The sequence below is a fragment of the Entelurus aequoreus genome, linkage group LG26 (assembly GCF_033978785.1).
Source record: "Entelurus aequoreus isolate RoL-2023_Sb linkage group LG26, RoL_Eaeq_v1.1, whole genome shotgun sequence".
NCBI lineage: Eukaryota > Metazoa > Chordata > Actinopteri > Syngnathiformes > Syngnathidae > Entelurus > Entelurus aequoreus.
The window spans coordinates 8,051,114-8,069,610 of NC_084756.1; the positions used below are offsets into that span (position 1 = coordinate 8,051,114).

Here is an 18,497-nt window from a genome sequence, read left to right on the forward strand (position 1 = left end):
CACCTTAGAGTCATATAACTTGGTGTGTGACACTTGTTAACTGCTAGCATGCTAATGTTAGCATGCCAACATTAAAGTGCTAACTTCTTTTTAGCTACTTCTACTCTTTTTTTTTCTAATTCCCCTGCCATACACCTTAGAATCATATAACTTGGTATGTGACACAATCTAACAAACTAGCCTTGTTTATACAGGTTTTTATGCCTAACAACGTGCTGACTTTTTGAGCTAGTTTTACAACCGTTTATCCCAGAGTCATATTACTCTGTATGTGACTCTTGTTAAATGTTAGCATGCAAACAGTAGCATGCTAGCAAGCTAACTTAAGCATGCTAACTTTTTCATCTAATTTCACACTTTTTTTCTATTTCCGCAGCCATACACCTTTGAGTCATATAATTTGGTATATGAAACATGCTGACTGTTAACATGCTATTGTTAGCACACATGCTAAGTGATAGCATCTTTATGTAAACATGCTGCTGTTTTAGGCTAGCTCTGTGGCTCATCTTGTACAGTTCAACCTAAAACTCACAGATTCAGACATCTCATAAGTACGGCGGCTTCCAGCCAGAGGTCCAGGGCACAGATAGCAGGCCCATCAAAATTTCCACGGGAATTTTCTAGTTATTTTATTAATATTTGTAATTTTTTTATCTATTCTTATTTTATTGCTCATGTCATGTCTTTTGGATCATGTTTTGTTTTGTTTTGTTATTGAAGTCACAAAGTGCATTATTTTTTTTAACATGCCTCAAAACAGCAGCTTGGAATTTGGGACATGCTCTCCCTGAAAGAGAGGTGGGGGGGGGGGGGGGGGGTATATTGTAGTGTCCCAGAAGAGTTAGTGCTGCAAGGGGTTCTGGGTATTTGTTCTGTTGTGTTCATGTTGTGTTACGGTGCGGATGTCCTCCCGAAATGTGTTTGTCATTCTTGTTTGGTGTGGATTCACAGTGTGGCGCATATTAGTAACAGTGTTAAAGTTGTTTATACGTGCACCCTCAGTGTGACCTGTATGGCTGTTGACCAAGTGTACGTTGCATTCACTTCTGAGTGTGTCAAAAGCCGTAGATATTATGTGACTGGGCCGGCACGCGAAGGCAGTGCCTTCAAGGTTTATTGGCGCTCTGTACTTCTTCCTACGTCCTACGGCATTATAAAAAGTCATAAATTGTACTTTTTGAAACCGATACCGCCAATTTTGAAACCAATACCGATAAGTTACCGATATTACATTTTAAAGCATTTATCGGCCGATAATATCGGCAGTCCGATATTATCGGACATCCCTATTTCGGACCATTTTTTTCTATTTTTATTTCTGAAACAAAAGTTGGACAACTATTTAATGACACTTTTTTTGTATATAGAACTCCTGCTGAACAAAGATGTTACCGTTGTGCTAAAAACATGCTAACCGCAAAGGAAAGGCTAAAATACTGCTTCCGGTTCAATTTGTCATCACACAGATAATCACAAATGTTTGCACAAATTTTTGCACATTTTTTTGCATTTATCTGGAAAACAAATCTAATCCATAAAAGCAAAACAGCACAAAATCCAATTTTATGGCAATATTTTAATGAAAATCAACCCTTTTTTGTTTGTTTTAAAATCTGCCATATAAAATAAAAATCGAAAAACGGCCCTAATTGTATTTTTATTTTAATCTTATTTTTTTCTATTTTCATTTCTGAAACAAAAGTTGGACAACTATTTAATGACACTTTTTGATATATAGGACTCCTGCTGAACAAAGACATTAGCGTTATGCTAAAAACATGCTAAATGCACAGGAATGGCTAAAATACTGCTTCCGGTTCAATTTGTCATCACACAGATAACCATGACATTTTGCAAATTTTTGTGCGTTTATCTGGAAAAAATATAATCCATAAAAGCAAAACAGCACAAAATCCAATGTTATGGCAATATTTTAATGGAAATCAACCCTTTTTTGTTTCATTTTAAATCTGCCATATAAAATAAAAATCGAAAAACGGCCCTAATTTTTTTTTTGGATTTGCGTTTCAGAATTGGAAATAGAATGGACGGAAGGTTCATAGACCTACCGTATTTTCCGCACTATAAGGTGCACCGGATTATAAGGCGCTCCTTCAATGAATTGCCTATTTTAATACTTTGTTCATATATAAGGCGCACCGCATTATAAGGTGCGTAGAATAGACGCTACAGTAGAGGCTGGGGTTAAGTTATGCATCCCGTAGTTGCGAGACCTGTTGTGGCTCAATATTGGTCCATATATAAGGCGCACCGGATTATAAGGCGCACTTTGAGAAAATTGGAGGTTTTTAGGTGCACCTTATAGTGCGGAAAATACGGTACTTGGAGAGCCAAGTGTGTTCTGAGGTGGTACTTGGTGAAAAAAGTTTGAAAACAACTGCACTATTCAATTATTCTCTTGAGTGGGAAGTTGACAGTTCATATGAAAAATGACACAAATACACCTCACATGTTTTATACACTTTAGGTGCAACCCTTAATTCATCTTTAATGTATATGCTTTCGAAAAGTTCACAATTACAAAAGAAACATGGAAATCGCTTACACACATCTAAATGTCAAGATCTATAAATAAATCTTCAACTTCCAAACTCTTTGTTATAACTAATAAATAGAGAAAAAAAGGTAAGTCTTAAATTAACGCTAAATCTCGCAGGCTTGAATTGATCATTTCCCTGCCAGGTGCAAGATAATCCCCCGATGTTTATAATTTAAGACATAAATTAGAGGACTTCTGTAAATAGGAAGTTAAATTACGCGTGGGAGGAAGCAAACAAACAAATATCTTAAGGAACAAGAAGCATGGGGATGGTTTCAAGAGTGATTATGTATCAAAGTACAGCTGCGAATCCGATCTCTGTGCAGAGTTATGCCACGCTGACCAAAAGTCTCGCTCTGAAACGACTTTCCTTTTGTGGCTTCGGAGCTCTTTTCCTTCTGCCTGTGCAGATTCTATTTCCCCACAGTGGTTGGTCTCATTTGAAAGGCAAAAAAAAAAAAAAAGTGTGTTGGCTTCAAAAAGGTGGATGTGCTGTACGTGCGAGCAGCGTGTCCTTCTATATTACAGCTATCAAACGTAAGGCCCGGGGGCCACATCTGGCACATTTTATATGACATCATGTGCATCAATATAGCACTTTATCTTTCCCTACTAAATATTTTCATTCTTTCCATTTTGACAGAAAAAACATCACTGTATTGCAGAGGTGTCCAAGTCATTTTCACTGAGGGCCACATGGCAGTTATGTTTGGCCCCAGAGGGCCGCTTATAATTACACCATTTATTATTACACCATTTGTAATGCATTTTATTAGTAGATTTTTCAAAAACTAAAATGTAAAAAAAAATTGGTAAGTTGCAATCATTTGACCTCAAAATGTAGTGTATATTACTGTAAATGGAAAAACAGTACTGCTGTTTTTATGGTAAAAAAAAGAAAGAAGAATAGGCAGCTCAGTTGCCAGAATTTTATTGTAAAATGTACATTTGTTTTTTACTGTAAATAAAAAAAAAAAGCATTTTTACAGTAAAATTTGGGCACCTGAGCTACCATTTTTTTTTTTTTTTAGTTTTTTACCGCAAATCAACAACTGTAGATTTTTGGGTGTATTACTGTAAATGTCAAAACGGCACCACAGTTTATTACAGTAAAAAAAGTATTGTTTTTTTTTCATTTAGAGAAAAATGCTGTAAAAACCACAGTAAATTTCACAATTTTACCATTAAATCTATTGTTACTTTTACATTGCAAAATTTGATGGATAACTTCCTTTGAAATCATTATTATTAGTATTTATTCATATTTAAAAAATGGTTTAATAATATATTTTTGCATAATTGGACAATATTTAAGTCAACATAATTTTCGATTACATGGAGTACATATATTTTTTTCAGCCTTAATAGAAAAAAAGAATACATTTAGTAAGAAAAGTAACAGTACTTTATTGATACATATTATTTACAGGCTTTCGAGGGCCAAATAAAATGAAGTGTCGGGCCACATCTGGCCCCCGGGCCTTGGGTTTGACACTTATGCAGTATTGAGTACATTTTGAACTTTAATATTATCCAATATTGTATATTATTAACATTTTGTCAAAAAAAAAAATACTCTCATATGAGTTCAACGCAAGTTATTCATGAAATTGTAAAAATGACAATGGATTTTACGGTAAAATGTATGTTTTTTTTAAGAAACATATTACTGTAAATTGAAAAAAACTATAGCATTGTTTTTTTTGTAAAATTCTGGTGACTGAGCTGTCAGTTTTTTACTGTCAAAAATAGCGGTACTGTTTTTCAATTTACAGTAATATGCTGTAAAAAATTTATATTTTGCAGTAAAATTCTGGCAACCAGTTTTTTACCGTGAAATATATGGTTGCTGTTTTTACCACAGTTTTTTTCACGGTAAAAAACTGGCAGCTCAGATGCCAGAATAAAAACTGGTGGTAATTTATTTCCATTTTAATATATACAGTACAATTCTACACTAAGCAGGCAGTTTTTTACTGTAAAATAACAGTTGTACTGTTTTTTCATTTCCCATAATACATTGTAAAAAAAAAGAACTGTATATTTTGCAATACAATTCTGGAGACTAAGCTGTTTTTACGGTGTATTACTGTAATTGGAAAAGCGGTAGCACGGTTTTTTTTTACAGTCAAAAATTGCCAACTCAGATGCTAGAATTAAAACATTTTTTTTACCGTTTTTGTATTCCAGTAATATGTTGTAAAAAAATAAATATATATTATATAGTGAAATTATGGCGACCAAGCTGCCAGTTTTTTTTACTGCAAAACATAATAATACTGTTTACGGTAAAATTTGTACTGTAAAATCTACTGTTGCTGTTGCAATGTTTTACTGTAAATGGAAAAAAATGGTGACTCGGTTTTTTTCACAATAAAAAAACTGGTAGCTCAGTTCCCAGAATTAAAAAAAAGGTCCTGTTTTTCATTTCTAGTAAAACGCTGTCAATTTTACAGTAAAATTCTGACCAGTTTTTTTATTTATTGTAAAAAACAGTGGTACTGTTTATTACATTTACAAATGTTGCTATGTTGTATTATACTATGTTGTAAAAAAGCATTTAATATTTTACAAAAATAATTCTGGCAACCAAGCTACCAGTTTTCTACTGCAAAAATAACAATACGTTTTTTCCATATACAGTAAAATGCTGTAAAAAAAACCCAGTATATTTTGCAGTAAAATGTATACTGTAAAATCTACTGTTGCTGTTGCAATGTTTTATTGTAAATGGAAAAAAATGGTGCCTCGGTTTTTTTCACAGTAAAAAACTGGTAGTGAAAAAAGTGGTCCTGTTTTTCATTTTCAGTAAAACGCTGTCAATTTTACAGTAAAATTCTGGCCACTAAGTTGCCTTTTTTTTTTTTTACTGTAAAAAACAGTGGTATTGTTTTTTTCATTTACAGTAATATGTTGTTAAAAAATATTGTATATTTTACAAAAAATAATTCTGGTGAATTTTTTTTACTGCAAACCATATTAATACTGTTTTTCCATTTACAGTAAAAAATTCTACTATAAAATCTACTGTTGCAATGTTTTACTGTAAATGGAAAAAAATGGTGCAACGTTTTTTTCACATAAAAAAACTTGTAGCTCAAATGCAAGAATAAAAAAAAAAAGTGGTCCTGTTTTTCATTTCCAGTAAAACACTGTACATTTTACAGTAAATTTCATTTTTTTTACTGCAAAAAATAGTAATACTGTTTTTCCATTTACAGTAAAATGCTGTAAAACCTCCCCAGTATATTTCACAGTAAAATGTACACTGTAAAATCTACTGTTGCTGTTGCAATGTTTTACTGTAAATGGAAAAAAATGGTGCCTCGGTTTTTTTTACAGTAAAAAACTGGTAGTGAAAAAAGTGGTCCTGTTTTCCATTTCCAGTTAAACGCTGTCAATTTTACAATAAAATTATGGCCACTAAGTTGCCTTTTTTTTTACTGTACAAAACTGTGGTATTGTTTTTTTTCATTCACAGTAATATGTTGTGAAAAAATATTGTATATTTTACAAAAACATAATTCTGGTGAATAAGTTGCCAGTTTTTTACTGCAAAACATTTTCCATTTACAGTAAAACTGATACTGTAAAATCTACTGTTGCAATGTTTTACTGTAAATGGAAAAAAATGGTGCAACGTTTTTTTCACAGTAAAAATCTGGTAGGTCAGTTGCCAGAATAAAAAAAAAGTGGTCCTGTTTTTCATTTCCAGTAAAACACTGTAAATTGTACAGTAACATTTTTTACTGCAAAAAATAGTAATACTGTTTTTCCATTTACAGTAAAATGCTGTAACCACCCCCCCAGTATATTTTACAGTAAAAATGTATACTGTAAAATCTACTGTTGCAATGTTTTACTGTAAATGGAAAAAAATGGTGCCTCGTTTTTTTCACAGTAAAAAAAACTGGTAGTGAAAAAAGTGGTCCTGTTTTTCATTTCCAGTAAAACACTGTCATTTTTACAGTAAAATTCTGGCGAACGAGCTGCCAGTTTTTACTGCAAAAAAATAGTAATACTGTTTTTCCATTTACAGTAAAATGCTGTATAAATGCTGTATATTTTAAGGTAAAAATTATACTGTAAAATCTACTGTTGCTGTTGCAATGTTTTACTGTAAATGGAAAAAAATGGCGCCTCTATTTTTTTCACAGTAAAAAACTGGTAGTGAAAAAAGTGGTCCTGTTTTCCATTTCCAGTAAAACACTGTCAATTTTACAGTAAAATTCTGGCCACTAAATTGTCTTTTTTTTTTTACTGTAAAAAAAACAGTGGTATTGTTTTTTTCATTTACAGTAATAAGTTGTTCAAAAATATTGTATATTTTACAAAAAAAAATTCTGGTGAATAAGTTGCCAGTTTTTTTTACTGCAAAACATAGTAATACTGTTTTTCCATTTACAGTAAAATGTATACTGTAAAGTCTACTGTTGCTGTTGCAATGTTGTACTGTAAATGGAAAAAAATGGCGCCTCTATTTTTTTCACAGTAAAAAACTGGTAGTGAAAAAAGTGGTCCTGTTTTCCATTTCCAGTAAAACACTGTCAATTTTACAGTAAAATTCTGGCCACTAAATTGTCTTTTTTTTTTTTACTGTAAAAAAAAACAGTGGTATTGTTTTTTTCATTTACAGTAATAAGTTGTTCAAAAATATTGTATATTTTACAAAAAAAAAGTTGCCAGTTTTTTTTACTGCAAAACATAGTAATACTGTTTTTCCATTTACAGTAAAATGTATACTGTAAAGTCTACTGTTGCTGTTGCAATGTTTTACTGTAAATGGAAAAAAATGGTGCCTCTGTTTTTTTCACAGTAAAAATCTGGTAGTGAAAAAGTGGTCATGTTTTCCATTTCCAGTAAAAAGCTGTCAATTTTACAGTAAAATTATGGCCACTAAGATGGCAGTTTTCTTTACCGTAAAAAAACATCGGTACTGTTTTTTTTTCATTTACAGTAATATGTTGTAAAAAAAAAAAACATTGTATATTTTAAAAAAATGATTCCGGTTACTGAGTTGCCATTTTTTTTTACTGTAAAATCTACAGATTTGTTTTACAGTGTGTATAAAAATATTTATATAATAATGTAATTAATGCGCGACGTGGCCCTCAAAGCTCTAAAGCAGGGGTGTCAAACTCATTTTAGATCGGGGGCCACATGGAGAAAAATCTACTCCCAGGTGGGCCGGACAGGTAAAATCACGGCACGATAACTTAAAAATAAAGACACATTCAGGATGTTTTCTTTGTTTAAAAATAGAACAAGAAAATTCTGAAAATGTACAAATCATAATGTTATTTTTTGTTTTTTACACTTACATGTTGCGGTTAATAGTATTCTATCTTTATTTGTCGTTATTTATATTTTCTGAATACATTATGTGATAATGTTCATCAGTCAACTCATTGGTGTTAATTTTCAATCTATTACGATAAAAAAATTATATCAAAATCAAATTACAGGATGTTATTCATGTAAGTTTGCTCATTTTCCTTAACTGGTGCACTAACATCATGTGGTTTATTTTATTTTTTTACATATGTAGCATAATCTACAAAGATGCAAATAATTGCTATTGTGACATCTAGTGGACACATTTAGAACAGCAGTTTCTTTCATTCAAAAAATTTTGGTTCATTTTTATACTTAGCAAACTCATCCAGCGGGCCGGATAAAACCTGTCCGCGGGCCTGATCCGGCCCACGGGCCGTACGTTTGACACCCCTGCTCTAAAGGTTTCCTACATCAAGATGTTTGGTTTAGGGTGTAATCACGGGCAAATGTTTCAAATGAAATGTTGTGTAGAAGCCAGCACGTTTGTAAGAATGTGTCAGATCTCCAACAGTCCGCTGCTGTTCTCCAGTCCAGCCGCCGCCGCCATCTTCTCGTCTCCGTTGGCGATGGGGTCGGCTGCAGGATTGCCGGCGTTGAGCTCCGCCGTCTCCTCGTTGCGGCGGTCGGCCTCACCCTCTGCGGTCCCGGCCTTGCCCTGCAGCGCCGAGTCCGCGTGGGTCTTCTGGTGCTTGGAGAGGTGGTCGCTGCGGGTGAAGCGCTTGTTGCATAGCAGGCAGGTGAACTTCTTTTCCCGGGTGTGCGTGCGCACGTGCCTCTCCAGCTCGTCGGAGCGGGTGAAGCGCTTGCCGCAGAAGAGCCAGTTGCAGACGAAGGGCCTCTCGCCCGTGTGCCAGCGCAGGTGAGCCTTCAGGTGGGACGCCTTGCCATAGACCTTCCCGCAGCCCGGGATGTGGCAGCTGTGCACCGGCTTCTTCCTCAGGGAGGCGGCCGAGGCCCCCAGTCTCTCCAGCTCCTGGCAGTTGGGGCAGTCACACGAGGACCTGGAGGGTGTCGTACCCGCGCCGTAGCCCCCTGATCCCCTGGCTGGTTTTAAGCCCATGGGACTCTCAATTAGCCCCGCGCCTTGGACAGGCTTGGGCTTGTACATGTCCTGGGGCAGCATGTGCTGGGAGGGCTGGAGGAGGTGCGAGGAGGAGCCCAGTCCCACCGAAGGGTAGGGGGCCGGGTTCAGGGGTGTAAAATCGGTGGTGTAACTGGGCAACTGCGGGCTAAGGGAAGCCTGAGGCGCCACCGGCTGCAGGGAGGCTTGAAGACCTCCGTCCGACTGGGGCTGGGTCGCTGACAGCCAGTTGGAGTTGGGATGGACGTCCCACCAGGAAGACGTGGCGTTGGCGGGGGCGGCGGTGATACCGGGATGGATGCCGGCTTTGTACCAGGAGCCGTAAGGGTGCGTCATGTCTAGTGAGGTATAGACGCTGGTGAGGCAGTCCGCTGGAGCGTGGCTTTTGGACACTAACAAGGACTGATCCTGGGAGACTGACGTCTGGAAGGAATGGGAGAAAGGGTTGTACTCTGTAGCGTAGCCTCCGTTGGTAGGAGGGGGGCTCCCGGTCGGGGTGAGCAGTCCGCCGCCGCCTCCGGCTGTGGTGAAGGAGCCGCCGTAGGAGTCCACCATGCCGCTGCCGTCTGCGACCCGTGCGTTCTTAGTCGCCTGGAGGTCCGATGTCATGCCGTAGGCCTTCTTGAGCGGACTGGTGCCGCCGTTCTTAGCGGGTGTGGCAGAGTCCCTGACTGGGCTGGTGCTGCCAAACTTGTTACAGGTCGCAGTTAGCATAGCCAGAGGACTGGAGCCATAACGTGCTTCTTCCTGGGGGACGAGGAAGAACATGAGACATAGAAAATCCAATCTTTTGTTTGCTGTCAACTCCAACAAACGACGTTTCTACGTTTAAGCTTGTTTGCGAGAACTCAACGCTCGCAAGACCTTGTTCATTCTGCACATTTCAACCTGTACCTGTAAACGTGCACACCTGCATGTTAATGTTCATGCAAAACACACACTTTTTTCTCTTGGTCGCTAGCAGACGATGGCGTGGAGCCCCACAGATGCCACAGATGCTATGTGGGAGTGGAAATGGTGTTTTTGCAATCGTATGAATGCAAAATGTGTTATTTTTACCTTTACTTTTGTAGCTGTGACAGCTGGTCGCACTTTTTAATGTCCTCTGTGTTCCTTGATGTTTCCTTCTTGTTTTTATGTGTTTTTACCTTATTTTTGTGGAATTTTTCGATCCGCATCATTTCACTATTGTGGAATAATTCAGGTCCATCATATCTCATCCTAAACTTGGAACACTGTTGCGCATAATGTTCTGTAATAAATTGTGAAAACAATGAGAAATGGCCTCCTTTTTTAGACGTACAATATGTGCACTGTCTGCCTCATCGCTCACTTGAAGTGAGTGAAAAATGGCATTTGCTCGACGTGAAGACCCAATTGATCCGAAATAGAAAGAGATGATACAATATTACATTTTTTTATCGTTTTTCTATTCCAGTAATAAGTTGTAAAAAAAAAAAACCTATATAATTTATAGTAAAATTCTGGCGACCAAGCTGACAGTTTTTTACTGCAAAAAATAGTAATACTCTTTTTCCATTTACAGTAACATTTATATTGTAAAATCTACTGTTGCAATATTTGACTGTAAATGGGGAAAGCTCTCATATATTCCTGAGAACACATTTGGTTTGTGTTGATGTATTTTGTCAGTGTTTCTACATTTGAGCCTTGTCTATACAGGTTTTTATGGACCTACTGCCAAAAAGCTAGTAAAGGATCCTTTATATGACAGCAAAAAGTTAAAGTTTTTGTTAATACTAAACTTGCCGGCCAGTCTGATGTCATTCTGGGGCCTGATTTGGCCCTCGGGTTGCCAGTTGAGTAGCCCTGTAATACATCCATCCATCCATCCATCCATTGCAAACAAAACATTGTAAAAAAAAAAAACAGCAAATTTTGCAGTAAAATTCCGGCGACTGAGCTGTTTTTACGGTGTATTAATGTAAATGGAAAAGCAGTAGCACAGTTTGTCTTGTTTTTACAGTAAAAAATTGCCAACTCAGATGCTAGAATTTAAACATATTTTTACCGTGTTTCTATTCCAGTAATACAGTATGTTGTAAAAAAAACAATATATTTTATAGAAAAATTTTAGCGACCAATCTGCCGGTTTTTTACTGCAAAAAAAATAGTAAAACTGTTTTCCCATTTACAGTAAAATGCATACTGTAAAATCAACTGTTGCAATGTTTTATTGTAAATGGAGAAAGCTCTCGTATACTATAAAATATGACCTACTGCCAAAAAGCTTGTCAAAGATCCTTCATATGACAGCAAAAAGTTAAAGTTTTTGTTAACACTAAACTTTCCGGCCAGTCTGATGTCATTCTGGGGCCTAATTTGGCCCTCGGGTTGCCAGTTGAGTAGCCCTGTAATACAGTAATTGTAAAATATAAATACGCAAACAAAACTCAAAATGATGCATTTGCAAAAATTTTCAAGAGCAAGCTCATAAACCATGATATATACCATGATATATACCATGATATATACCATACTGTATATACTCATACTTATTGAGCTGCCAGTTGTTTACTGTTAAAAATAATGGTTACTGTTTTGCAATTTACAGTAATATGCTGTCAAAAATGTCTATTTTGCAGTAAAATTCTGGCGACCAGTTTTTTTTACCATAAAATATATGGTTGCTGTTTTTACCACTGTTTTTTTTCACGGTAAAAAACTGGCAGCTCAGATGCCAGAATAAAAACTAGTGGTACTGTATTTCCATTGAAATATGTTGTAAAAACCACAATGATTTTTACAGTAAAATTCCGGACACTAAGCAGGCAGTTTTTTTTACTGTAAAATAACAGTTGTACTGTTTTTTAATTTCCCATAATACATTGTAAAAACAAAAGAACAACAGCATATTTTGCAGTAAAATTCCGGCGACTGAGCTGTTTTCACGGTGTATTACTGTAAATGGAAAAGCGGTAGCATTTTTTTTTTTACAGTAAAAAATTGCCAACTCAGATGTTAGAATTAAAACATATTTTTAATGTTTTTCTATTCCAGTAATACAGTATGTTGTAAAAAATATATATATATATATATATTTTATAGAAAAATTCTGGCGACCAAACTGCCAGTTTTTTACTGCAAAAAAATAGTAATACTGTTTTTCCATTTACAGTAAAATGCATACTGTAAAATCTACTGTTGCAATGTTTTACTGTAAATGGAGAGAGCTCTCGTATACTGTAAAATATGATCTACTGCCAAAAAGCTAGTCAAAGATCCTTTATATGACAGCGAAAAGTTACAGTTTTTGTTAATACTAAACTTGCCGGCCAGTCTGATGTCATTCTGGGGCCTGATTTGGCCCTCGGGTTGCCAGTTGAGTAGCCCTGTAATACAGTAATTCTGAAATATAAATACGCAAACAAAACTCAAATTGGTGCATTTGCAAAAATTGTCAAGAGCAAGCTCATAAACCATGATATATACCATGATATATACCATGATATACTGTATACCATGATATATACCATGATATACACCATACTGTATATGCCAGTTTTTACTGTTAAAAATAGTGGTACTGTTTTGCAGTTTACAGTAATATGATGTCAAAAATTTATATTTTGCAGTAAAATTCTGGCGACCAGTTTTTTTACCGTAAAATATATGGTTACTGTTTTTTTTCACGGTAAAAAACTGGCAACTCAGATGCCAGAATAAAAACTGGTGGTACTGTATTTCCATTATATATGTTGTAAAAACCACCATGATTTTTACAGTAAAATTTCGGACACTAAGCAGGCAGTTTTTTATTGTAAAATAACAGTTGTACTGTTTTTCCATTTCCCGTAATAAATTGTAAAAAAAACCTGTATATTTTGCTGTAAAATTCCAACGACTAAGCTGTTTTTACGGTGTATTACTGTAAATGGAAAAACGGTAGCACAGTTGTTTTTTTAACAGTAAACAATTGCCAACTCAGATGCTAGAATTAAAACATATTTACCGTTTTTCTATTCCATTAATATGTTGAAAAAAAAAACTATATATTTTATCGTAAAATTCTGGCGACCAAGCTGCCAGTTTTTTTACTGCAAAAAATATTAATACTGTTTTTCCATTTACAGTAAAAAATTATACTGTAAAATATACTGTTGCAATGTTTTACTGTAAATGGAGAGAGCTCTCGTATACTGTAAAATATGACCTACTGCCAAAAAGCTAGTCAAAGATCCTTCATATGACAGCAAAAAGTTAAAGTTTTTGTTAACACTAAACTTTCCGGCCAGTCTGATGTCATTCTGGGGCCTGATTTGGCCCTCGGGTTGCCAGTTGAGTAGCCATGTAATACAGTAATTGTAAAATATAAATACGCAAACAAAACTCAAAATGGTGCATTTGCAAAAATTTTCAAGAGCAAGCTCATAAACCATGATATATACCATGATATATACCATGATATATACCATACTGTATATACTCATACTTATTGAGCTGCCACTTGTTTACTGTTAAAAATAATGGTTACTGTTTTGCAATTTACAGTAATATGCTGTCAAAAATTTCTATTTTGCAGTAAAATTCTGGCGACCAGTTTTTTTTACCATAAAATATATGGTTGCTGTTTTTACCACTGTTTTTTTTCACGGTAAAAAACTGGCAGCTCAGATGCCAGAATAAAAACTAGTGGTACTGTATTTCCATTTAAATATGTTGTAAAAACCACAATGATTTTTACAGTAAAATTCCGGACACTAAGCAGGCAGTTTTTTTTTACTGTAAAATAACAGTTGTACTGTTTTTTAATTTCCCATAATACATTGTAAAAAAAAAAGAACAACAGCATATTTTGCAGTAAAATTCCGGCGACTGAGCTGTTTTCACGGTGTATTACTGTAAATGGAAAAGCGGTAGCATTTTTTTTTTTACAGTAAAAAATTGCCAACTCAGATGTTAGAATTAAAACATGTTTTTAATGTTTTTCTATTCCAGTAATACAGTATGTTGTAAAAAAAAAATATATATATATTTTATAGAAAAATTCTGGCGACCAAACTGCCAGTTTTTTACTGCAAAAAAATAGTAATACTGTTTTTCCATTTACAGTAAAATGCATACTGTAAAATCTACTGTTGCAATGTTTTACTGTAAATGGAGAAAGCTCTCGTATACTGTAAAATATGACCTACTGCCAAAAAGCTAGTCAAAGATCCTTTATATGACAGCGAAAAGTTAAAGTTTTTGTTAATACTAAACTTGCCGGCCAGTCTGATGTCATTCTGGGGCCTGATTTGGCCCTCGGGTTGCCAGTTGAGTAGCCCTGTAATACAGTAATTGTGAAATATAAATACGCAAACAAAACTCAAAATGGTGCATTTGCAAAAATTGTCAAGAGCAAGCTCATAAACCATGGTATATACCATGATATATACCATGATATACTGTATACCATGATATATAACATGATATATACCATACTGTATATGCCAGTTTTTACTGTTAAAAATAGTGGTACTGTTTTGCAGTTTACAGTAATATGCTGTCAAAAATGTATATTTTGCAGTAAAATTCTGGCGACCAGTTTTTTTTACCGTAAAATATATGGTTACTGTTTTTTTTTCACGGTAAAAAACTGGCAGCTCAGATGCCAGAATAAAAACTGGTGGTACTGTATTTCCATTATATATGTTGTAAAAACCACCACGATTTTTACAGTAAAATTTCGGACACTAAGCAGGCAGTTTTTTATTGTAAAATAACAGTTGTACTGTTTTTCCATTTCCCGTAATAAATTGTAAAAAAAAACTGTATATTTTGCTGTAAAATTCCAACGACTAAGCTGTTTTTACGGTGTATTACTGTAAATGGAAAAGCGGTGGCACAGTTGTTTTTTTAACAGTAAACAATTGCCAACTCAAATGCTAGAATGAAAACATATTTACCGTTTTTCTATTCCATTAATATGTTGAAAAAAAAAACCTATATATTTTATCGTAAAATTCTGGCGACCAAGCTGCCAGTTTTTTTACTGCAAAAAATATTAATACTGTTTTTCCATTTACAGTAAAAAATTATACTGTAAAATATACTGTTGCAACGTTTTACTGTAAATGGAGAGAGCTCTCGAATACTGTAAAATATGATCTACTGCCAAAAAGCTAGTCAAAGATCCTTTATATGACAGCGAAAAGTTAAAGTTTTTGTTAATACTAAACTTGCCGGCCAGTCTGATGTCATTCTGGGGCCTGATTTGGCCCTCGGGTTGCCAGTTGAGCAGCCCTGTAATACAGTAATTGTGAAATATAAATACGCAAACAAAACTCAAAATGGTGCATTTGCAAAAATTGTCAAGAGCAAGCTCATAAACCATGATATATACCATGATATATACCATGATATATTGTATACCATGATATATACCATACTGTATACACTCATACTTATTGAGCTGCCAGTTTTTTACTGTTAAAAATAGTGGTACTGTTTTGCAATTTACAGTAATATTCTGTCAAAAATGTATATTTTGCAGTAAAATTCTGGCGACCATTTTTTTACCGTAAAATATATGGTTGCTGTTTTTACCACCGTTTTTTTCACGGTAAAAAACTGGCAGCAGAAGCCAGAATAAAAACTGGTGGTACTGTATTTCCATTATATATGTTGTAAAAGCTACCATCATTTTTACAGTAAAATTCCGGACACTAAGCAGGGAGTTTTTTACTGTAAAATAACAGTTGTACTGTTTTTCCATTTCCCGTAATACATTGTAAAAAAAAAAAAAAACAGCAAATTTTGCAGTAAAATTCCGGCGACTGAGCTGTTTTTTACGGTGTATTACTGTAAATGGAAAAGCAGTAGCACAGTTTTTGTTTTTACAGTAAAAAATTGCCAACTCAGATGCTAGAATTTAAACATATTTTTACTGTGTTTCTATTCCAGTAATACAGTATATTGATTCTATTCCAGTAATACAGTATATTGTAAAAAAAACAAACGATATATTTTATAGAAAAATTCTAGCAACCAATCTGCCAGTTTTTTACTGCAAAAAAATAGTAAAACTGTTTTCCCATTTACAGTAAAATTTATACTGTAAAATATACTGTTGCAATGTTTTATTGTAAATGGAGAGAGCTCTCGTATACTGTAAAATATGACCTACTGCCAAAAAGCTAGTCAAAGATCCTTTATATGACAGCAAAAAGTTAAAGTTTTTGTTAATACTAAACTTTCCGGCCAGTCTGATGTCATTCTGGGGCCTAATTTGGCCCTCGGGTTGCCAGTTGAGTAGCCATGTAATACAGTAATTGTAAAATATAAATACGCAAACAAAACTCAAAATGGTGCATTTGCAAAAATTGTCAATAGCAAAACCATATACCATGGTATATACCATGATATATACCATGATATATACCATACTGTATATACTCATACTTATTGAGCTGCCAGTTTTTTACTGTTAAAAATAGTGGTACTGTTGTGCAATTTACAGTAATATGCAGTAAAAAAATTATATTTTGCAGTAAAATTCTGGCGACCAGTTTTTTTTACCGTAAAATATATCGTTGCTGGGTTTTTTTTCCACCGTTTTTTTCACGGTAAAAAACTGTCAGCTCAGAAGCCAGAATAAAAACTGGTGGTACTGTATTTCCATTTAAATATGTTGTAAAAACCACCATGATTTTCACAGTAAAATTCCGGACACCAAGCAGGCAGTTTTTTACTGTAAAATAACAATTGTACTGTTTTTCCATTTCCCGTAATACATTGTAAAAACAAAACAAAAAAACAGCATATTTTGCAGTAAAATTACGAAAACTGAGCTGTTTTTACAGTGTATTACTGTAAATGGCAAAGCGGTAGCACATTTGTTTTTTTTTACAGTAAAAAAATGCCAACTCAGATGCTAGAATTAAAACATATTTTTACGTTTTTCTATTCCAGTGATATGTTGAAAAAAAACCCTATATATTTTACCGTAAAATTCTGGCGACCAAGCTGTCCCGTTCTTTTACTGCAAAAAATATGAATACTGTTTTTCCATTTACAGTAAAAATTATACTGTAAAATCAACTGTTGCAATGTTTTACTGTAAACGGAGAGAGCTCTCGTATACTGTAAAATATGACGTACTGCCAAAAAGCTAGTCAAAGATCCTTTATATGGCAGCGAAAAGTTAAAGTTTTTGTTAATACTAAACTTGCCGGCCAGTCTGATGTCATTCTGGGGCCTGATTTGGCCCTCGGGTTGCCAGTTGAGTAGCCCTGTAATACAGTAATTGTAAAATATACATACGCAAACAAAACTCAAAATGAAAAAATTGTCAAGAGCAACCTCATATACCATGATATATACCATGATATATACCATGATATATACCATGATATATACCATAATATATACCATGATATATACCATAATATATACCATGATATATACCATGATATATACCATCATATATACCATGATATTTACCATAATGTATACCATGATATTCACCATGATATGTACCATGATATATACCATGATATTTACCATAATATATACCATGATATTCACCATGATATGTACCATGATATATACCATAATATATACCATGATATTCACCATGATATATACCATACTGTATACTGTATAGTCATATTTATTGTATGGTGAAAGAATGAAAAATAGGCTCCATACTTACAATTAGATTCCCTACCTCCAGAATAGATGCGGCCATCCCTGAGAAAGAAAATCCGAAGGAAAGCTGAGTTAGCAGCGGGAGAAGCGCAGCTCAGAGTCCCGGGACAGTTTGGAAGAAGTTAGGCTGCAACGCGGGGAAGTGTTTTGAGTCCCCGGGAGCCGGCCCACCTAATTACTGGCTTAGAGGCAGAACTCCGGGGAGAAGGAGGGGAAGTGGATGCAGATTGGTGGAGGAGAAGACCATCCCGCCTCCACAAACACAGCAAGTCAAATTCCTTGTGGATAGAGATGGGATTTATGGCTCTGTGAAGGAGCCTGATCTTGAGGAGCCGTTCAAAAGACTGGCTCTTATAGTTAAATGTTTTTTTTTGTTATGAGGAAAACATCACCAGTATCAGTAAAACAATAAAATCAGATATATGATTAGAATAATTACATCTACAAATACAGTACACATTCTTCAGGATCATCGGCCCGGAGGTTGGGTCTTGGGCGCAGTTGGGTGTTCCAACAGGACAATGACCCCAAACACATGTCAAAAGTGGTAAAGGAATGGCTAAATCAGGCTAGAAGGAAGGTTTTAGAATGGCCTTCCCAAAGTCCTGACTTAAACGTGTGGACGATGCTGAAGAAACAAGTCCATGTCAGAAAACCAACAAATGCTGGGTATGGTGACCAAACAGCTCAATTTTCGTTTCATCTGACCACAGAACTTTCTTCCAGAAGGTCTTTGTCTTTGTCCATGTGATGTCAGATGAAACAAAAATTGAGCTACCCAGCGTACCCAGCAATATGTTTGGAGGAGAAAAGGTGAGGCCTTTAATCCCAGGAACACCACTCCTACCGTCAAGCATGGTGGTG

The 18,497-nt window shown here is 35.1% G+C and overlaps 1 protein-coding gene across 2 annotated transcripts; it reads right to left on the minus strand.

The window, feature by feature from the left end:
- Nucleotides 1-8,396: 8,396 nt before the first annotated feature.
- Nucleotides 8,397-17,673, minus strand: sp7 (Sp7 transcription factor). 2 transcript variants are annotated; one of them, XM_062037732.1, is made up of 2 exons: nucleotides 17,653-17,673; nucleotides 8,397-9,728 (listed from the first exon to the last, which is right to left on the minus strand). In XM_062037732.1, the coding sequence occupies exons 1-2, from the start codon at nucleotides 17,671-17,673 to the stop codon at nucleotides 8,397-8,399; spliced, it is 1,353 nt and encodes a 450-aa protein (XP_061893716.1). The 2 variants fall into 2 exon arrangements, with proteins under 2 accessions (XP_061893716.1, XP_061893715.1); XM_062037731.1 differs by having other exon boundaries at nucleotides 17,638-17,673.
- Between the last annotated feature and the right edge of the window lie 824 nt (nucleotides 17,674-18,497).